The 20,904-nt window shown below is 41.5% G+C and overlaps 1 protein-coding gene and 2 long non-coding RNA genes across 4 annotated transcripts in view; 1 reads left to right on the top strand and 2 right to left on the bottom strand.

Annotated features, from left to right (window-relative positions):
- Positions 1 to 20,904, bottom strand: part of LOC119854085 — a 57,014-nt gene that overhangs the window by 23,975 nt on the left and 12,135 nt on the right. The window lies entirely within an intron of this gene.
- Positions 721 to 16,772, top strand: LOC119854083 (serotriflin-like). 2 transcript variants are annotated; one of them, XM_038397999.2, is made up of 8 exons: positions 721 to 876; positions 5,516 to 5,574; positions 7,665 to 7,787; positions 8,866 to 8,956; positions 10,161 to 10,306; positions 11,058 to 11,152; positions 13,793 to 13,881; positions 16,134 to 16,772. In XM_038397999.2, exons 2-8 carry the CDS (start codon positions 5,518 to 5,520, stop codon positions 16,259 to 16,261), a joined length of 729 nt encoding a protein of 242 aa, XP_038253927.1. In that variant the 5' UTR covers positions 721 to 876; positions 5,516 to 5,517; the 3' UTR covers positions 16,262 to 16,772. The 2 variants fall into 2 exon arrangements, with proteins under 2 accessions (XP_038253927.1, XP_038253928.1); XM_038398000.1 differs by lacking the exon at positions 721 to 876 and adding an exon at positions 4,163 to 4,326.
- LOC122459193 lies at positions 16,408 to 18,193 on the bottom strand. The gene is made up of 2 exons (XR_006279706.1): positions 17,230 to 18,193; positions 16,408 to 17,067 (listed from the first exon to the last, which is right to left on the bottom strand). It is a non-coding gene; the product is annotated as an uncharacterized LOC122459193 (long non-coding RNA).

The following is a 20,904-nucleotide window of genomic DNA, read 5'->3' on the forward strand; positions in this document are numbered from 1 at the left end:
CTAAATGCTACTCCAGGTCTTGTTGCTGTTTCTTATGGATCCTTAATGCCTCAGAGGGGTGAGATGCCCTAAGGTGTTCTGCAATAATCAATGATAGAGTAGAAAAGTGTTTCATGCTGTGGAAAGGAATTTAGAGTCCTGCTCCATAGGGAAAGGTCCTATATACTGGACATTTTCCAAACACAATCCGTGTTTCTCTTACTATGTGTTTGTTCAGCATCTAGCACAATGGGGCCCCAATCTCACCTCTGGAAGCTACCATAATAAAGATATTTTAACATAAGAAATAGTTCCAGGAAAACTCTAAGTGGGCTTAGCACAGAGTTTTCCTTAGCAAGGAGGCTATTGTGTTAGAGAGGGCTGAGCTGGCCCAGTAATTCCCGCCCCCCTTAATATTTATTCCATTATTTTACTAGGGCAGGAAATGAGTCTTACAAAGTAGTCATTGCCACTATAACCCTTCTTTCTTTTTTGTGAGGATCATTGCTACATCTCCTCCCTCTATAGCAGAAGTGCCTACAGGTCAGCTTTGTGGAACATTGGCAAAGAATTTTCACCTGCTCTGTGAAAGGACTGACCTTCCCAGGCCTGCATGTGTTAGGAGAGCTAATTTCTGTTTCTGTTTTGTTTTGTTGTTGTTGTTTTTTTAAAGGCAAATACACTATAGGTGGACTAGCTTAATTTCAGTCAGCTGTTCCCTGATTAAAGTTAGTTCCTTTTAAAGAATGCTGCACTATGCTGATACTGTATTTTTTTTTTAAACCACGTGTTTATAAAACAGGAAATAGGTGTGCTATATATACACCTCTAGGGTGGAGATAACTTCAAACACTTACAGCCCTTCCAAAGATACAGACTGACTCAGGCTGGAGAAAGGTAACTAATTTTTTTTAACAGAAATTATATTGGAGAAAATACTTATTCAACACTGTCTCACAATGGCTATTTTATTCAGAATGTAAATAGTACCAAAATGTGTTTACTTTTAATTTTACACTTTTAAGGCACTAATCCCACAGGGAAACTACACTAATAAATAATATTTTCTATTTACCAGGCTACATTCTGATCTATGTTGTGCTGGTGTAAATGAGAAATGACTCCCCTAAAATCAATGGAGTTAATCTGATTCCCACCATTGTAATCTAGATCCAAATCTGGCCCATCATCTCAAGGCATTTTCCATGCAAGGATCTTAAATCACTTTGCACAGTGGGTATCTATTATCCCGCTTTGCAAGTGGTTAAGCTCAGTCACTGAAAGACTGATTCTTCTCTCTCTTACATTGTTTTTATGCTGATGTAATTTCAGTGGAATTACCCCGATGTAAAACAAGGTATCTGAGCACATATTTTTCTCCTCTAGAGAGACTAAATAACTTGCCCAAGGTCTCATGTGTATAGTATATTAGACTGTATATTAAATATTTCAGTGAAAAACAGGTTAATTGTATATTCTTAGTGAATGGGAAAAAAATTAAAAGACATAAATGTAAAACACATAAAAGATAGAAAATAATTTATTACAATGTAAATTGAATAAACAAATCCTACCAATGACTGTTAGTCGAAAAATTATCAGAAAATTCCCAGCATTAAAAACAGGTCAGAAAAATTTCTCAGCTAGGAAAAAAAATGTGTTGGGTTGTAAAAAGGCAAATGTATGAATTTGTTTTTAACTTTGTAGTTTAACAGATTTTTTACCATTAGGAATTTTTAATATACGATTACAATTTGCATAAAATGGCTACAATTTTCAAACCTGGGTACCTGATAGAGTTCTAGGGCTGGAATTTTCAAGAGCACTTAAGGCTTAGATCCCTCAAGGTGTTTAGGCACCTAACTCTATTGAAATTAATCCCATTTACTTGGTATAAAATTGTATTTGGGAGCATAAAAATCTATTTAAGAATCTACCTTCAGTGCCCAGGTTTCAAAATCTTGGATAATATAGTCTGATAGGGACCGATTTATTAATATGGGTGGGCTTGATTGTCAGGTCTTATTGAGTGCAATTGTGTATTAATATTTTAAGTTTGTGAAACAAACATTTAATTTATTACTAATGCTCGAAATGTTTTGTATCCCTTAACATACATTTATCTGGGGAATTTCAAGCACTATACATTAATATCTTAGAATTAACTTTGTATCAAGCCTTGAATCATCATAAAAATTCAGCCTCCCTTGGTCTTCTTTTTAAAAGTGAAGACAATGTATGTTCTTAGAGGGAAATCCAGACAATACCTCTGCACCCAAAGATTTCCCTCCCTCTGCAGAACTCAGACTCCGCCTGCATTATATGACAGCTTTGCCACTAGCTTTATTGGGCATAGTCTTAAACCCCTGGTGTGGTTCTCTTATGTAACAATGGGAAGAGGTTGTCTGAGATGGTGTGGGGGGCACATGAGCTATGCCCTGTTTGGTGCTGCGTGGGCTCTATGTAGCAAGATGCATGGAGTTTGGAAGGATAGAGCGTGCCAAGGCAGAGGTTCTGACAGTGTGGATCCTCTGGTCTCCCCTCAGCACAGCCAGGCTAAACTAGAGGTGCATGTGGTAAAGTAGCCTGCATGAGTGGTTCCATAAATATATCATTGGCTGGTAGTAGGGGAGGGGGACAATGTTTCCCCAGTGTCTAGACCCTGTCTACTCAGCTGTGCAGATGATGGAACATCTTCTCATTGCTACAAAACATGGCCATATCCTGCTTGCCTCATTCACACAAACTGAGCTTTTGACTTCAGTGTAGCTACTTCTGCAAATGCAGCAAGCAGAGCTTGTCCTATGAGCCGATTTTAATATTAGAAATGCACTTTAAACGAAAATAATTTAAAACCTTTGCCTCCCACCTGGTCTGGCAGTTCCCGTGCTACAGTTAATGGTATCACTCATACCTGCAGTGCAGGGAACTGTAACCATCATACTGATTGTACTGTTAGTCATATCATGAAACCGTATAATGGGAAACAGAGAATCCTGAGGGACTGGACTTCAATCTTGGCAGGTAACAGGACTCTCTTTTCACGTTTAATAGCTATTTACTGGTAATTCCTCTGCAGAAGTTGGAATCCTTTGTCACATCATAATCATTCACTGCAGCAATTACAGATTCCTAGCATGTCAGATCAGAAGATATCCTTGTTATCATCTGTTCTCATCACTGTCTCCCAAGATCTGTGAGAGTGATGGGTCGTCCTTCAGGATAGGTTGTAGATCCTTGATGAATACAGACTAACAGATGAACGCATTAACAAGGATCTACAACCTATCCTGAAGGATGACCATCACAGATCTTGGGAGACAGGCCAGTCCTTGCTTACAGTCAAGCCCCCCAACCTGAAGCAAATACTCACCAGCAACCACACAACAAAAACACTAACCCAGGAACCTATCCTTGCAACAAAACCCGTTGACAACTGTGTCCACATATCTATTCAGGGGAAACCATCATAGGGCCTAATCACATCAGCCACACTATCAGAGGCTCGTTCACCTGCACATCTACCAATGTGATATATGCCATCATGTGCCAGCAATACCCCTCTGCCATGTACATTGGCCAAACTGGACCATCTCTACATAAAAGAATAAATGGACACAAATCAGACATCAAGAATTATAACATTCAAAAACCAGTTGGAGAACACTTCAATCTATTTGGTCACTTGATTACAGAACTAAAAGTGGCAATTCTTCAACAAAAAAACTTCAAAAACAGACTCCAACAAGAGACTGCTGAATTGGAATTAATTTGCAAACTGGATACAATTAACTTAGGCTTGAACAAAGACTGGGAGTGGATGTGTCATTACACAAAGTAAAACTATTTCCCCATGTTTATTCCTTCCTCCACCTCCCCCCCGCTGTACCTCACACATTCTTGTCAACTGCTGGAAATGGTCCACCTTGATTATCACTACAAAAGGGTTTTCCCCCCACTCTCCTGCTGGTAATAGCTCACTTTACCTGATCACTCTTGTTACAATGTGTATGGTAACACCCATTGTTTCATGTTCTCTATGTATATAAACTCTCCCCACTGTATTTTCCACTACATGCATCTGATGAAGTGAGTTGTAGCTCACGAAAGCTTATGCTCAAATACATTTGTTAGTCTCTAAGGTGCCACAAGTACTCCTTTTCTTTTTGCGAATACAGACTAACACGGCTGCTACTCTAAAGCACCATATTGAAACCCAAGATAAAAATCAAACCAATAGAGGATGAAAGGATGTTTGTCAGTTTGAAGGAACTCGACCCTTAGGCTTGACTTACATCAGTGTGGGTCAGGAGCAACTCCATTGACCTCAACTGAATTAAAACCAATGTAAGTGAGAGCCACCTTCTCTGATAAGAGACCAAGACTTTCAAAAGCAAGTAGTGATTTGGAGTGCTTCAATATTTCAGGTCAATGCAACATTAATCTATGTCCACTTAAGATGCTGCACTGCCTCATGGGAGTTGTAGTTTGGGTGCTGCACACACCCATTCTCTTCTGTTGGTTGGGCTCCCTGGCTGGACTACATCTCTCATCATGTATCCCAGTCTCCCCTCTGAACTGCCATGGTGCATCATAGGAGGTGTAGTCCAGCCAGGGAGCCCAGGCCATAGAGGAGAATCTGGATGAGACACCCTGGAACTAAAACTTCCATGAGGCATTGCAAAAGCTCTGGTGGACTCAGTTCAGTGTTGAAATAAACTAAAATGAAATGTTTCAACATTTATGAATTTTTGTAGCTTTCTGTTCAATAAGAAATGTTGATATTCTAACTTTTCTACCCAATTTGTGGGGGGGGGGGATTCAAAATATCAGAACTTCCCATGGGGCAGAAATTCTGATTTTTTTTTTGATGAGCTCTACACCTCACCCCCTCCCTGCTTCTTATCTCTGACTTGAGAGTTAGGGAAGGCAAGTCAAACATAATGGTTTAGGGCCAAGTTGGGAAACAGTGGGGAGTTTGAGCAATCAGCAGTGAGGAAGCAATACAGAAAAAAGGCAACTAGCAGGGCAGGAGAAGGGAGTGGAAGAACATTAAACAAGGAATGGAGTGCTATGTGTAAATTGGCAGAGGACTGGGTCACCTGTAGGAGGAATGAGTGTGGGGTTGATATGGGCGAGGAAGCGCAAGGAACTGAGGACTAGTATATCCATCTCAGTGCAGCATGTGTTAAAACAGCCCCTCTCTCCTGCACACAGCTGTTCCACGCTATGTTCTTTGAGGAGAGCGGGGTGAGATCCTGATCTACTGCATCAATGAACAAAGCAGGCTCCTTTAATAAAGTGGGGAGAAGACAGGCAGGAAATTGCTGCACATTCAAGTTATTTCAAATAAGAGAAATGGAGACAAAAGAAGATTTTTTCCCATTAAAATGTTAGAACCCAAGTTGCCTTCATCCCAAACCACCCCGTCTTGCTCCAGAAATATATTCCACAAACAAAAATGTTGCTTCTGCCAGTGCACCAAAAGCTTTAACAGAAAAAAAGACTAAATGACATGGTGTTTATTTTTTCACAGAGATGGGTCTGCTAACTGTGATCATGTGCCTTGCTGCACTGCACCAAGCTGTTGGACAGGTATGTACCTTTATTTCTATGCAGAGGAATAGGGGTGGGCTGAGTTTTGTACTAAGCCACCTCCAAAATAGTTAGTTGCCTGGAGTTCCATATGTAGAGATGGTATTTGACCACCAGTACCCATTACCTCAGCATGTGTTCTAAGCATCTCCACATTTTTCCCGTCAAGGAATCCACCCTTGTTTATGTAAATATTTTCCACGGGTAAGGTTTGCTTCTCCTCTCACACTAGTCTTATACTGGTGTAATTCCACTGAGTTCAATGGAATTATATCTAATTTAAACTGGTGCAAGCAAGAGGAGAATCAAACTTTGTTGGTATGGAAATGCTGGTGCTGTGGTGATTTCACCAGGAACCACTATTTTCTGGAACTCCTTCCTGGCACTTTGCCATCCTAAACAAATGGGAAAGCAGGTGCTTTAGTGCTGGCTGTTTCTAAAGGCACTCCTTTTTCACAGAGGACAGACACTTCATAGCTATTCACATACAGAGCACCTTCATTTATCTGAATCTCAGCTATCCAAAACTCCCTGTTGTCCATGTCCCCTGACACCTATTAATTACATTGGAAATTTGCACAATGATCTGAAACATAATTTGCATGCATTCAGCATCCTCCTGATATTCAACTCCAATTCTATTTTGTTCAATAAAACTGTTTTCTAATCACAGATTAAACTAAAATGCAGGCTACAATGAGCTCCATAGCAAACTGGGTTCATTCATTGCTCTTTTGTTACCTGCACTGTCCCTTCAGGAATAGAATACTTTTTTTCCCTTTAAAATGTTTTTCTTTCTTTGAAACTGATGTAGACAGATGCACACAGGATCTCCATTGACATCAGCAGCTACAGAGCAAATCTCTGATTGCTCTGATCTCAGTGATGTATACTAAATACTGTACAGTAGAGATTATGAGAATTAAGGGTCCCATTTTGGGACATTTCAATTCAAAAACGTGTAAACTTCCAGTTTTCAAACATCTTTTAAAATTAAATTTCTGATTCTTCTCCCTATTAGTTGTGAGCCATACCCTTCTCTTCACTGAGATACTGATAACAAACCTTTCACTGGCAGGACATGAGTTGGTTTCACTCTAAAGCCATTTAACTTAAATGCCAGGAATCCATTGAGTGCTAATCCAGACGTGAGCTTTTCCAAAGTAGGGAGGTGTTTGGGCCTCAACATCTTGTTCAGCCCATTCTAGAGACAGAGGCTAGTTGAAAGTTTGATATTGGATCCACATCTGTGCTTTCCAAACATTCAGGGATGTTTGGATCTGGGGATGTTGTTCAGGCCCATCTCTGCATTCCCAAAGCCAGCTCTCAGATTGAGAGGGTCAATTGAGGAGGAAAGAGAGAGGGGCAGGACTTCAGTGACTGTAGGAACAAGAGGGAATTCACCAGCAGATAAAAACAAAATGGGTCACTACTGACTGGTGAAGTAGAAGGGGAGGGATCAGCAAGATAGGGACCACTGAAAATAACATGCTAAGGGAATGGGAGGGACGATGCTAACCAGTGGGAGTGGCAGACAGAGGTGACTAGATGAATGGTATAGAAGGTATCAGTGGAAAGGAGCAGTGGAAAGCAGCCGGGGGAATTGCAATGAGCAAAGAGGAGCAGGGAGTTGATGAACTGGTTGAATGGAAGGGAATGCCAGAAAAGCCAGGAAAGCGGGAGGTAGAAGGAACCAAATATATGCATATTAGGATGGACAGGGGGAGGGGGCAGAGTCAGAAGAGATTGACTGGGGCACCAAGAGACAGAGAGGGAGTTTGGGAACCTACTGACTGGGGAAGCAGAAGGGAAGGCACTAAATGGAGGAGTGGGGGGCTGAATGCTGAGAGATGGGTTTTCTGCTACTCACTAAAAAGGAGAGCCATTTACTGACAATGCTCCATAATCCAAGGGGATGCTTCCAACACCAGTGAGAACCAGTTAAACAGATCCTCAGAACATGATGAGTACAATATAATCAAACAGTGGTTTTTAAAATAGTCAACTGGGATGATAGGTTAATGCATTGAGTGTGGTGGGATTTGGCAAACAAAAATGAGACGAAACTTTCCCTGTGATTTTCACTTTAGGATCCAGGTTTGGGTTTTTCTAATTTGTCCAATTTAAATGAGAATAACCAAAAGGCGATCGTTGACAAGCACAATGACCTTCGGCGAGGGGTGAATCCCACTGCCAGAAACATGCTGAAGATGGTAAGCTACATGGCATTGCTGTTCCTACAGATCTGAAATGTTTCCCATTGTTACAGAGTGGCAAACTTGGCCATCAGAATCCTTTCCAAGATAAGGTGCAGATTTCCTGCTAAGTTGTGGGAATGTAAGTAGAGTGGGAGAGAATCATGTCCTTGTGATTGGCCATTGGTCTAGGCACTGGTAGGCCAGAATCTGGTCCTCCTCTGCAGCAAGTCAATTACAGAGGAATTTTTTCAAAACCACTGAAGTGACTTAGAAGCCCAAGTGCTATTGAAAATCCTACCCTTAACCTCTGTGCCTCAGTTTTCCCATCTACTGAACTGAATTAATAATATTCACCTACCTCCATGGGTCACAGGGAATCTTACATCAATAGTATTTCTAAATTGCTTTGAGATCTTTGAATGGAAGGAGCTCTAGGAGAGAAATTCCCATTCTTATGCAGCAGTCTAATACGTGGGCTCTGCACCACTTATGTCCCATTTAAGCCCTCAAAATAAGACTTGAGTGGTGCCTAGACCTGGAATAGCAGATGCTGTCCCTCCAGGCCCCCTTTGCAGGGATTTCCAGCTCCTGGATCTTTGTGTGCTGGAACTGTGCAAAAAAGATTTGCCTCAACATATTTCTAATGTACAATACAGGTTTCATGTCCTTTATGACTGCCAAACCATTATTAAAGCAGATTAGAAACTGGTTTACAGACCTTTCCATTGCTCCAAACAGTGCTACCATCACAAACCATGGCACTTTTCAGGGCTAGGCTCTAAACTATAGAGATTTTGGTTTATTCATTCATGGTGACAAGAGGGTCACCTCTTAGGCTGTGGGGCTGAGGAGTTTTCATTTAAGGGAACAATCCACTTCAAATAGGTAGAAGAAATCTTCAGGACATTATAACATTCAGGATCCCCAGCTAGTATAAACTAGCCTAGCTGCAGTGACTTCCATGGGACTATTCTGACTGACACCCCTTGAATAGCCAGGCCATAATCTCCAGATCTGTATTTAGTTCTACATTCACTATTGTGGATTGGTTTTACCAAAAGGTAAATATGATCTCTCTCCTTGTTTCCTCAAGTTTTGGAATCCTGAAGCTGCAAACAATGCTCAGAGATGGGCAGATCAGTGTAAAATATCCATCAGTCCTAGAAATGAGAGAGTAGTTAATGGTAAGTGAAGAGTAACTATAAATTATGAGTGATTGAAATAACCATCTGAAGACTTACAGGTACAACCATATTACTGCAAAAAAGTGTTATTTTAGCAGAGCAGGAGCACTGATATGGGACAGGTTGAGATTTCACTTCCTAATCCATATAGTTAGGGGCCAATAATGCAATAAAGGAAAAAATCCACCTGAGCTGAAACTTGATACACACAATCTCCTCCAGAGAGTGAATGTTTTCTTCACCATGATAAAAAATTGCTTCAAGCTTTTTTTCTCCCCATTTGCTCCCACCAAAATCCATGGGGGAAAAAACCCAGACATTTTCTATGGACCAGGGAGAGGAATCCATTAATTCTGTGTGCCATGTCTTGACTGTTGAGACATGAAGCTCTTTGGGGAAGTGACTGTCTCTTACTATGTCATTAGAGTGCCTAGCACAATTAAACCCTAATCTCTGTTAGGGCCTTTAAATGCTATTGTAATACAAATAATTAGTAAAGTAGGATTTAGAGTGATACACAAGCTTTGAGAGAGTCTTCTGCACAGGGATGAATTTTACAAACAAAGAAGTTTGCACAGGTGGTATGTACACCATAATCAGCTATTGGGGGGGAGGGGGAGACTATTTTCATTTAATATTTAATGGTAACCTGTTAATCCAAGAACAGATGGTGTCTTTTAACTAGAAATCAGTGTTATTATTTTTAATCTGCCCTTTTCATCTAGTATTTTAATGAGATGCTTCTAGTTTAAAAAGTCTGCAAATGAACATCTCTGGGCATACAGGGTCTGCTCCAAAGCCTATGGAAGTTAATGGGACACTTTCTATTGTCTTCACTGGGGTTGGATCAGGTCAATAATTCCCTTCTTAGAGGTACAGTTGTACCAAAGATTGTGGTGGATTTTCCATCTCTGGAAATTTTTAATCAAGATGAAATGTTTTTTTCTAAATGATCTGTTCTAATTCAAACAGGAATTACTGTGGGGAAGTTCTATGGCCTGTGCTATACAGGAGGTCAGCCTGGCTGATCACAATGGTCCCTTCTGGCCTTGGAATTGATGAATCTCTTAATAGAGACAATGCACAGAGTGGAAATCTGGTGGTTAACTTAACTGGAGGGTGCAACTCACATCTTTTCTGCTATTCCTACAGTCTCTCTAGTTGTCCTCATGCTGTCTTGAAACTGCCTCATTTCTATTTTCAGGTGTCCTCTGTGGTGAAAATATATTACAGGCAACTTATCCGCTCCCTTGGTCTGATGCAATCCAATCTTGGTATAAGCAAGTGGCTAATTTCAAATATGGTACTGGAGCAATCAAAGACAATGCCCCTATTGGTAGCTACACTCAGGTATGGAGATTAATGACAAATTTCCAACAAATGAAATATTGTTTTAGGAAGAAAAGTGATACCAGTCTGGAAATAAAATATAATTTATCTGAGCACCCATGTGTCTCCATCAAAGTCAATGGAAATGTGTCTGTGTAATTAAGGAAAGTTAGGAGACTATACCTCTAGAAACTTATCATTATTATTATCTGTCATTCACTGCCTGGTCCAAAGTCCACTGAACTAATTCAGAGTCTTTCCATTTACTTCAAAGGGCATTGGATCAGATATTTAATAAGATATATTCCAGCGGAAAATTATGATATTTTGATATTTTTCTTCTTCCCAAAATGGGACCATATGTCAAAGTATCTTAAATTACTAATAATATATTAAATTGTGGAATGACAATTTCTGAAAAATGTTGATTTGGAAATGTCAAAGCAACATATTTCAAAGCGTTGATTAGAAACAAAACATTTATTTTCTTGTCTGAAAAATCGTATAGGTGCGCAACAAAAGATGGTTGGTCACATGGTTCAGGCTCCTCCTTCTCCCAGCTGCTAAATTGCATTTTTTTAAAAGCTAAATATACAGAAATATTTCATTGATATTACTTTTCCATCTAAGCAGTTGCTACAGTTCCCACAGGGATGTTATGGGTTCATGTACTGAAGGGCTGCTGTTCTATGAGACCATGAAGGGGATCTCAGACAATCCATGAATGAAATGAAACCTTGCTGATTGAATGTACTTATTTTCATGCCTGCAGGTGGTTTGGTATCATTCTTACCAGATTGGATGTGGAGTTGCCTACTGTCCTCAGAATAAGTTCCAGTACTTTTATGTTTGCCAGTACTGCCCCGCGTACGTACCAATATATATTTCCTTTAAGTTGAAACACTTTGTAAGATGTTTTGAAACCTTCCAGGTAGGGCTGTCAATTAACTGCCATTAACACATGAGGTTAACACACAGCACAATTAACGCATTGATTTTTTTAACGCGCATTAATGTCAAACCCTCATGAGCAGCTCCGAAGAACCTGTCTGGTCAGGCGCAGTAATGCAAGCCGCTACCAGAGGGTGGGAAGAGAAGAGGCTACAGAAAGTAATGTAGGTCTCATCCCCACATTTTTAAAGTAAAAACAGGACGGCCAGGCGCTCGCCAGACTCATAGGGTGACCAGACAGCAAATGTAAAAAATCAGGACGGGGGGGGGGGGGGGGTAATAGGAGCCTATATAAGAAAAAGACCCAAATATCGGGACTGTCCCTATAAAATCAGGACATCTGGTCACCCTATGCCAGAGCCACCCCCCACCCCTTGCAGGGCTCACCCTCCCCATGCCTCCCGGGGCTGGGGCTCACTCCTCCCCACCCTGTGCCGCCCACATCTGGGGCTGAGCCCCTTGCTGCTCACATCTGGGGCTTCCCCTCTCCTCCAGAATTCCACACTGCCCAGGGTGGGGTCTCCCCCTCCCAGCCCTGTGCTGCTCGCAGCTGGGGCTGACCCCCTCCCCTGCGTGTGGCCCAGGGCTGGGACTGACCTCCACCCCAGAGCCCTGTGTTGCCTGTAGCTCAGGCTGAACCCTCCCAACAGCTCCTCACTGCACATGGCTGGGGCTCAATCCCCCCACAGTCCTGCACCGCCCCCGGCTGAGCCTGATCCCCACCCCTGAGCATCGCATCTCCCCCTGAGGCTTATTTCCCCCTCCCCCTACCCCATCTCTGCGCCGCCCAGGGGTCAGCTCTGAAGCCAGCACTGCTCTCCAGCAGCAAATTTCTCCGCTTTCCTGCGGGCGGGTAGGGCTGCCTTCAGCTGACCCCCAGGCAGCATGTGCCTCTTTCTACTCTGCCTTGCCTCCGGGACAAATGCCTCATTTTGGCGAAGAAGTAGGGATGGCTGGGACAGAGCTGAAAAAGTGATGCATCATCACCCTAGCCAGCCCGGGCCCTATTGTTCCCGGCTGGCCCCTCATTCCCAGGACCAACCCCCCTGCATCGTGCCCCATTGCCCCTTGCCAGCCACTCGCTCCGGAGGTACCCCATAGAGAACGTGGGCCTGGAGAGCTCAGCCTCCTTGCACCAGCCTCTCTTTCCCTGAGTATGGTGAGTCCCTGAGGTAAAAGCCACTCTCCCTTGCAAGCAAGGGCCCACTCAGCTGAAGGGAGCCCAGCTAGCTCAGTAAAAGGGGGAGACCCCAGTACCAGAAACCACCCTTCCAGAAGCAGCAGCAGGACACCTCCCTCCCCCTCCTCCTGCCCAAGTGATTGCTTGCTCTTCCCCGTTGTCAGCCCCTGTCCTCCCAGACTCTCCTCCTGCACAAGTCATTGCTTACTTCCCCCCTCTGCTGTCCTCCCACAACACTGAATGCTTGTTTGTCTGAGTGATTGGCTGAACAAGAAGTAGGACTGGGTGGACTTGTAGGCACCAAAGTTTTATATTGTTTTATTGTTACGTGCAGTTGTTCTTTTTTATATAATTCTACATTTGTGAGTTCAACATTCATGATAAAGAGATTGCACTACAGTACTTCAATGAGGTGAATTGAAGTTTCTTTTTTACAGTGCAAATGTTTGCAATGAAAAATAAATATAAAGTGAGCACTCTGCACTTTGTATTCTGTGTTGTAATTGAAATCAAAATATTTGAAAATGTAGAATACATCCAAAAATATTTAAATAAATGGTATTCTATTATTGTTTAACAGCACGATTAATCATGATTAATTTTTTTAATTGCTTGACAGCCCTACTTCTAAGGTATCTACAAGACTAAAAACTGGGAAACAAGGAAGAAGGTGCATGCTCAGTTAGTGACTCCTAGAATTGAAATATCCTAGAAATATCCTATTTCAACTGGGTAAAAATTTGCAAACATCGATGTTGTCAACACTTTTCAATACAAAGGGAGTGAAACTAAAACAGTCATGCACTGACGTTGAGTCACATTGTTAATATTTATTTTATTTTATATTGAAAGGAAAGTCAATGAGACTTTAGCCTATGTTTAAGTGCCTTGCAGAACAGGGTTGGGCAGTTGAATTGGAGCTCAAGCGCTCAGACATTCATGCAAAGCAAACAGGAGAGGGCCACAAATACTTTTAAAAGCCAGTTTTGATTTAGTTGAATATTCAGAAGGAGAGAGGTTATTTTAATATTTGTATACCTCTAATACTGACCTACCTCAAAGGTAGGTATTTCATTACTGCCCAAAAAATATTTGGAAGTCTTTGGATGGAAGGTGCAAAGGATTAATTGTGTTACTGTATGTTCTATACAAGGACCGAATTATTATGTTGAATTAAAAAAAATTATAATCATGGAAATGTATGGCTTTCTTTCCTTTCAAATAGAACATCCTATATCCAAAGCATTATTTGAACTAAAACAGGATTGTTTAGGAGCAGGTTTCACACACAATCTATGAAATTAATTCTACATTATACAGTATGTTAACTTTATTTTAAAGGAATATATTATGTTTGGGTTGCTTTTTAATTTCAGAGGAAATAATGTAGCAGACTTATCTAAACCGTACAAACAGGGACCAACGTGTGGCGATTGCCCTGATGCCTGCGACCGAGGGCTCTGCAGTAAGTTAATGGTTTTTTGTTCTTTCCAAATCTTTCATGAAGAAATAAATACAAATGCTAGATTACCTTGGATAATAACTAAGGTTAAGATTTTCTCACAGTTATTTTTAATAAACATCACAGGCAGGTCACAGGCAACAAACAAAAATCACAGGAACCCCTGACCTTTTTGTGACTTTACTAAAAATAGCCAGGGGTAGAGCTAGGTGGGGGGGAGGAATGACAGCTGAAGTCCCATGGAGAAGACTGACAGGCCGAGCCCCCCAGCCATCGGGGCGGGCACTGCCCCAGCTCCAGCGGCCGCAGCCATGGCGGGGGGGGGTCTCACAGCCCCAGCTCCTGAGCTGGCAGCAGCTGTGGGGCAGGGGCACATAGTCCCAGCTTCAACCCCAGCCACAGCCACTCAGGCTCACAGCCCCAGCTGCAACCAGGGGGGGATGGAGAGAGTCACACGGCCCTGGGAAGCCACAATGGGGGGGGGGGCATGGCCCTGGCTGCAGCCCCCACTGCAAGCTGCAGGATCCTGGTTCCGGCACCAGTTGCAGGGCAGGGGCGCACAGTCCTTCCTCCAGCCCCGGCTGCAGCTGCTGACAGCTGAAGCCGAAGAAGACAGGGAGGTCTGGTAAAGTCACGGAATCCGTGACTGATGTGTCCTTCCTGACTGAATCAAAGCCTTAGGAATAACATTGTGATGAGAGTTCTGTCAAGAGAGTCTTCATCCCTTTGAAATCTGTTGTTTACTCAACTCTTTCACCATAACCCCTTAGAAACTTAAAACAGACACTTATACAGCTTTCCCCTGCTTTTTCTCAAACTGTACAATAAAATCCTCTGGTATCTCTCAAACGATATAAGTAGCTATTTTGGGCAATATTTAATAAATAAGAGTCACATTAAAACAGTCATGGGTAACTCAGCAAGGCCCACCAGGACATGCCTGGGCCATGAATTAAGAGTATAAAATAAGGGATAGTGGCACCAGGAGAATACCTCTCTTCTCTCCCACCTATGCGGAAGGCAACAAGAACTTACCCAGGAAAGAATTTTCTGTAGTATCTGGCTGGTGAATCTTGCCCATGTGCTCAGGGTTTAGCTGATCGCCATATTTGGGATCAGGAAGGAATTTTCCTCCAGGGCAGATTGGAAGAGGCCCTGGAGGTTTTTCGCCTTCCTCTGTAGCATGGGGCATGGGTGACTTGAAGGAGGCTTCTCTGCTCCTTGAAGTCTTTAAACCATGATTTAAGGACTTCAATAGCTCAGACATAGGTGAGGTTTTTTGTAGTAGTGGGTGGGTGAGATTCTGTGGCCTGCATTGTGCAGGAGGTCGGACTAGATGATCAGAATGGTCCCTTCTGACCTTAGTATCTATGAATCTATGAAAGTAAATCCTATCAGCTCTGTCATAGCTTTAGACATGCATCAGTGGTCTATGTAATCTAGGTAGTGCTAGCAGTGCCCTCTGTTGGAGACCTCAGTACTAAGTATTCAATCTAAAGTTTTTCAGCCTCCTACATTTAGGGACACAAACACCCAATACACACACAAGCAGATGGGTTACACATATGCATAGAGCTCTGCATATGCATTGGAGCTTTGCAGGTGTCAGTTAAGTGTGAGCAAAAGTGTGTATATGGTTAAGTGTGCAAATAGTTTCACCTTCCAGTTTGCATTCACCCCCCCTCCCACTCCAGTCTCTGAAACTGAGAAAAAGAATAATTCTCTACTTTACTGTACTTTGTTGTGGAGCTTAATTTATTAAAGCTTAAAGAACACTTTGAGATCTTTGGAGGAAAGGTGCTTATTATTATACCAACAATGATTTGTGTTCAGAACAATAAATTCCTAACAAAAATGAAAATAAACTGTCCTATTCTTGGTACAACCTTACAGTTCAGTCCTTTTGAATCTCCACTAACTTCAGTTGATTTGTACTATGGTTGATTTTGGCTTGTTACACTGTATGATATGGCTGATCTTCTGTTTCAAAGTGATATGCCAGTGACTAAATTCTACCTTGACCTGAGCACAACTTTGATTCTACTTTCACTTACATCAGTGTAAATCCATTAAAGGTAGTTTAACTGAGCTCAGAATGAGGCCCACCAGGTTAAAAACAGAGAGGCAAACAAGACTACATAGGTTTATGAAGACAATGGATTGAAAAATACATTTTGAAAGGAAAACAATTAACTGATTTAGGACTGACTTATCCTTTTATCATCTAACTCTGTTTACCATTTGGTTTATTTCAGCCAACGCTTGCAAGTATATGGATAAATACACAAACTGTGCCACCTTAAAAGACCTCTTTGGCTGTAGTCATTCTATGGTGAAGGAAAATTGTCAAGCTTCCTGCAAATGCACCACTGAAATAAAATAATATCCTGCTATCCATCACTTTCTCTTCCTTGAGATTGTTTTATTTGAAAGAGAAAAGAACGAAGGATAAAACAAAATAAAAAAAAAATTCTCAATATTTTCATAATCGCTTGAATTCTGGGTAAAACGATGAAGTTCCGCTCTGCATTCTGAGTTGTATGTCCTGAATATTGTTCAGTAATTGAAACTATTTCCATAATTACTTTAGATTATTCAAAAATCTTATTTTAGCTATTAATGGGCATAGGTCTATTGCAGGAGCAGGTGGGTGAGGTTCTGTGGCCTGCAATGTGCATGATGATCATGATTGGTCCCTTCTGGTCTCAGTCTAAATGAGTCTGCTTCAAAGTATGGAACTCCTGCTGAATTTTATTCTTAAATAGGAAATAGAGTCATAATCTACTTGACTATTTTTTGTATTGCACGTTAAATTTCAGTTGATTTGCCACTGACCTTTTCTTTGATTATAAAATGAATGTAATCCTGCTAAATAAAAGCATTGTTTAACTCCATCATTGCAAAGTAATTCTTGCCTGTAATTCTTTGCCATAGTGCATGTAATATTTCACAAAGAATTTAAGCCAAAGAATGCTTTCAGTTAAACTTTACTTACGCAAATTACCTCTCCTTCATAAGAGCAACTGACCCACCGAAAATATTATGTGAAGCCACTGAAAAAATAGCAAGCAGGACAAATACATGTATTACTCATATACATTTAATTATAATAATAATCAGACATCCATGTTTCATGTTCTTCCTGCACCTCCTAACTATATTGATCAATAGATGGCGCTAGTGTTACACCTGAGCAATGTGGCACCTTAGAGACTAACAAATTTATTTGAGCATGAAGTAAGCTGTAGCTCACGAAAGCTTATGCTCAAATAAATTTGTTAGTCTCTAAGATGCCACAAGTACTCCTTTTCTTTTTGCGAATACAGACTAACACGGCTGCTACTCTGAAACCTGAGCAATGGTTACAGACCTACATATGGGTATTAAACACATTGTATTAAAGTATGAAGTATTCCAAAATTCTAATATCCATTACCACTGAGGGTTTGATGCCTGATGCACAGGGTGTGTTGCAGTGCAGTGCTTTGTATTTTAATGAGAGAGCAGTTTATAGTAAGATGAGGGGGGTTATTTAGATTCTTCTGTAATTAGCTCCTTCCAATAGGAAATTTCCCCCATATCTCACATACTTCGAGTGCTATGGGAGCTGCATGAGTTCTGAAAAGGGGGCACAGAGGAGAGAAATTAAGTTATTCCACCCTCTTCCAGAGTACACCTGTACAGCCAAGATCAGGGATGTGCATTGATTTTGCCTATTGTTAGATCAAGTTTAAGCTCAGGCCCTGGGCCGCTGATGTGCCTTACAAGCTGTCCAAGCTGGTATGGACAGGGCCTTGGCCCCATATCCACCTTACCCTCATCTAGGAAACTAGCACCTGCAAGCTCCCTAGAATGGGACTATGTTTGTGCTCCTCTACAAGATCTAGCTGGGATCTTAGTCCCCATCACCATAATACCCAAGAACCTCACATTCCCTTGAGGTCAAGAAAGATCACTGTCCCCTTTTTATCAATGGGGAACTGAAGGCTAGACAAACTTGTAGCCCAATTCTATGGCCATTGAATTCAATGAGACCCCTTCTATTGGCTTTAGTGGGAGAGGCTCAAGTTTAAGACACTGAACCAAGGCCACACAGTAAGGCTGAGATGAGGTTGGGAATTGAACAGTGGTCTCCCAAGCCACAGACCAGTGCCTTAATCTCAAGACCATTTTTCCATACGATGGCTGAGCCACATACAGGCAAACAAGAAGTAAGCCCTTCTTGTAAAATGTTTCTCTGACAATAAAATGGATGCCAGAGAAATGTAATCCCCATGCTAAGTAACATTTTCTACTGCAGAAAGGAGATAAGTACCATATTCGTAAAAAGAAAAGGAGTACTTGTGGCACCTTAGAGACTAACAAATTTATTTGAGCATAAGCTTTCGTGAGCTACAGTTCACTTCATCGGATGCATTCAGTGGAAAATACAGTGGGGAGATTTACATACACACACAGAGAACATGAAACAATGGGTTTTATCATACACACTGTAAGGAGAGTGATCACTTAAGATGAGCTATTACCAGCAGGAAGGGGAAGGGGAGGAGGAAAACCTTTTATGGTGATAATCAAGGTGGGCCATTTCCAGCAGTTAACAAGAACCCCACTCCCCACTGTTCCTCAGACATTCTTGTTAACTGCTGGAAATGGTCCACCTTGATTATCACCACAAGCACCTCGGATGCATTTGATTTGATTTTCCACTGAAGTGAGCTGTAGCTCACGAAAGCTTATTCTCTAATAAATTTGTTCGTCTCTAAGGTGCCACAAGTACTCCTTTTCTTTTTGAAGCTAATGTATCTTCTTGAAGGTCATTTACTCTATCCAGAAAAGACTGTACTCTATTCACTAGATAATGCTGCTTATACTTAGTAGCAATGATTTTTCTGCCCATCTGAAACCCAGTTTGAACCTTAGGACTCCTGTGCAAGAATCTAGTTTCTATATTTACTTGTATATAGGAGGGCCTATTTGGGAGTGCCAGTGGCAGTGTGAAGATATTCACATTATAGTTCTGATTTTACTATGTGCAGAGGGCCAGTCTGGAGTAGGTAACCATAGTACTCTCACGTCCTATGAGATTTTTGCCTCCTAACTGGGACTTTTGCACATGGATCATGGTATTCTGTGTGGTAAGTTCCTCTATATTGTCTCATGGATGTTTCTGCCTTATGCTCATTTTACAAGGAGGGGAACATTGGAGGCTAATGCCCTCGACAAACTATGAAAAACTTCTGCCAAAAGAGAATCTTGTTTTCCTTTTCAAAGTCCCTTCAGAACTGACAGACTATATTCCGGTTGGTCTGATGCCTCATAACTTTTAATAGTACTAAATGCTACTATCTTCTCTGTTGTTATAAGGGCTCTGGACATTTTACTTCCTCCCCAGGAAAATGAAACCTTAGCAACTGAACCAGAAAACAATTCAGACCAAACCCACCTCATTTATCATTTTATCTGGCTCATATCACTTAACAGCTTCTAAAATGTCTGACTTTTTCCCTTCAAGCTCCTTGTTTTTTTTGATATTTTCTCTGGACTCTGTTATCTACAAGCAAACAAAAAGCCTAACGAACTGAGAGACGCCAATGCCAAAATGTCCCATTTACTCATTTTTGGCATAAAACATTTAGCGTTTTCATTTGCAAGCCACTTTTTGTTTTGAATGTTTTAATTTTTTTCTATTACCTCATCTGTCACTTTAATGGGCTCATGTCTCTTAATGGCTTCTAAAATTTGTGACTTTTTCTCTCCAAGCTCCTTGGTTTTTTGATCTTTTATCTGGATTCTATAATCTAGTATTTCATTTGCGTCTCCTCCATGACCCAATGACAAAAAGTGATCCGTGTGGAGCTCTGCTTTATTTACTTTTACTTTCATTTGGATTGTGACTTTGGTAGTATCGATAGGCTCAAGCTGTGAAAATCAGAAAATTCCCTGCATTCAGAGTTGTTCAGATTCTGGTTTATGTTTTTGTCTGTTATGGAGATAGGGGCACAACTGTGAAATTTGGATGTGAACATTCTGACAAACTGGGAAAGCATCTGTATTGTTTCTTTATTAATATTACGTATAACCCTGTTCAATTTGGTATTGTTATCTGTATGAATGCATAGTCAAATCAAAGAAGGCTGTAAAGGATTAAGAAACCCAGAAAGGGTAAATGATGACCCTGTTTCAAAGGAATTAAGATCACCATGGCTGGGCCATTGGGGAAGAACCTACCTGGCTCCATCCAAATTAGGATGTTTTTATCTTCCAAGACTGGGGCTGAGAGAAAAAGACCATGAGTGGTAGAAAAGATGCCCCTGGCAGGAAGGGATGGGGAAGATGGTCAGCTCGGCAGGAAACTGACAGAGAGGCAGAGTCAGCATGCAGTGGGGATGATAGGTAGACTGGCTGGTTGAGAATCAGGTTTGGAAGCAAGCTGTAACTTCAATACTAAGTCATGTCTAAGTAGGAGCTGGAGACGACTGCCAAGCATCGGTTAGAGAATATGCCTATAGGTATGCTTGTTATTTTAAAGCTGCTTTTCTGAGCTCTGTGTACCATTTGGGCAAAATAAATCATACTTTATTTTGGAGAAACTGCTTGTGTGTCACTGCTTGCTATTATTGACCACAGGGTTCAGGCCCAGTTGGACCTGCTAGGTAACACAGTTGTCATCCAGGTAAGTGTAAAACAGAGACCCAGTTGGGGAGTGATTGGTCTGCCCCCACCAAAGAGAAATGGAGGCACAGGCCTGCCACTGGAAAGGGATGCACTCAGGTGACTGGAAAAGGATCTCAGAAGGGGAAGACTGCCCAGGGACTATGACAAACATAGGTTTCATTTTAAAACATTCCTCCCACCATGACAATCTAAAGCACCCAAAGACATCCCAGGAAGCTGCTTTAAAGTTGGGAGTTAAATAGAGGTTCCTTCTACAAATGAGTACGTAGTATCTCCTAAACCAACAATCAGTCACATCTTTGTTTTGATTTTTTTTAAACAAAATGGACTGTGGATGGGATTTTAAACACC

Source organism: Dermochelys coriacea, chromosome 3 (genome assembly GCF_009764565.3).
Source record: "Dermochelys coriacea isolate rDerCor1 chromosome 3, rDerCor1.pri.v4, whole genome shotgun sequence".
Lineage (NCBI taxonomy): Eukaryota > Metazoa > Chordata > Testudines > Dermochelyidae > Dermochelys > Dermochelys coriacea.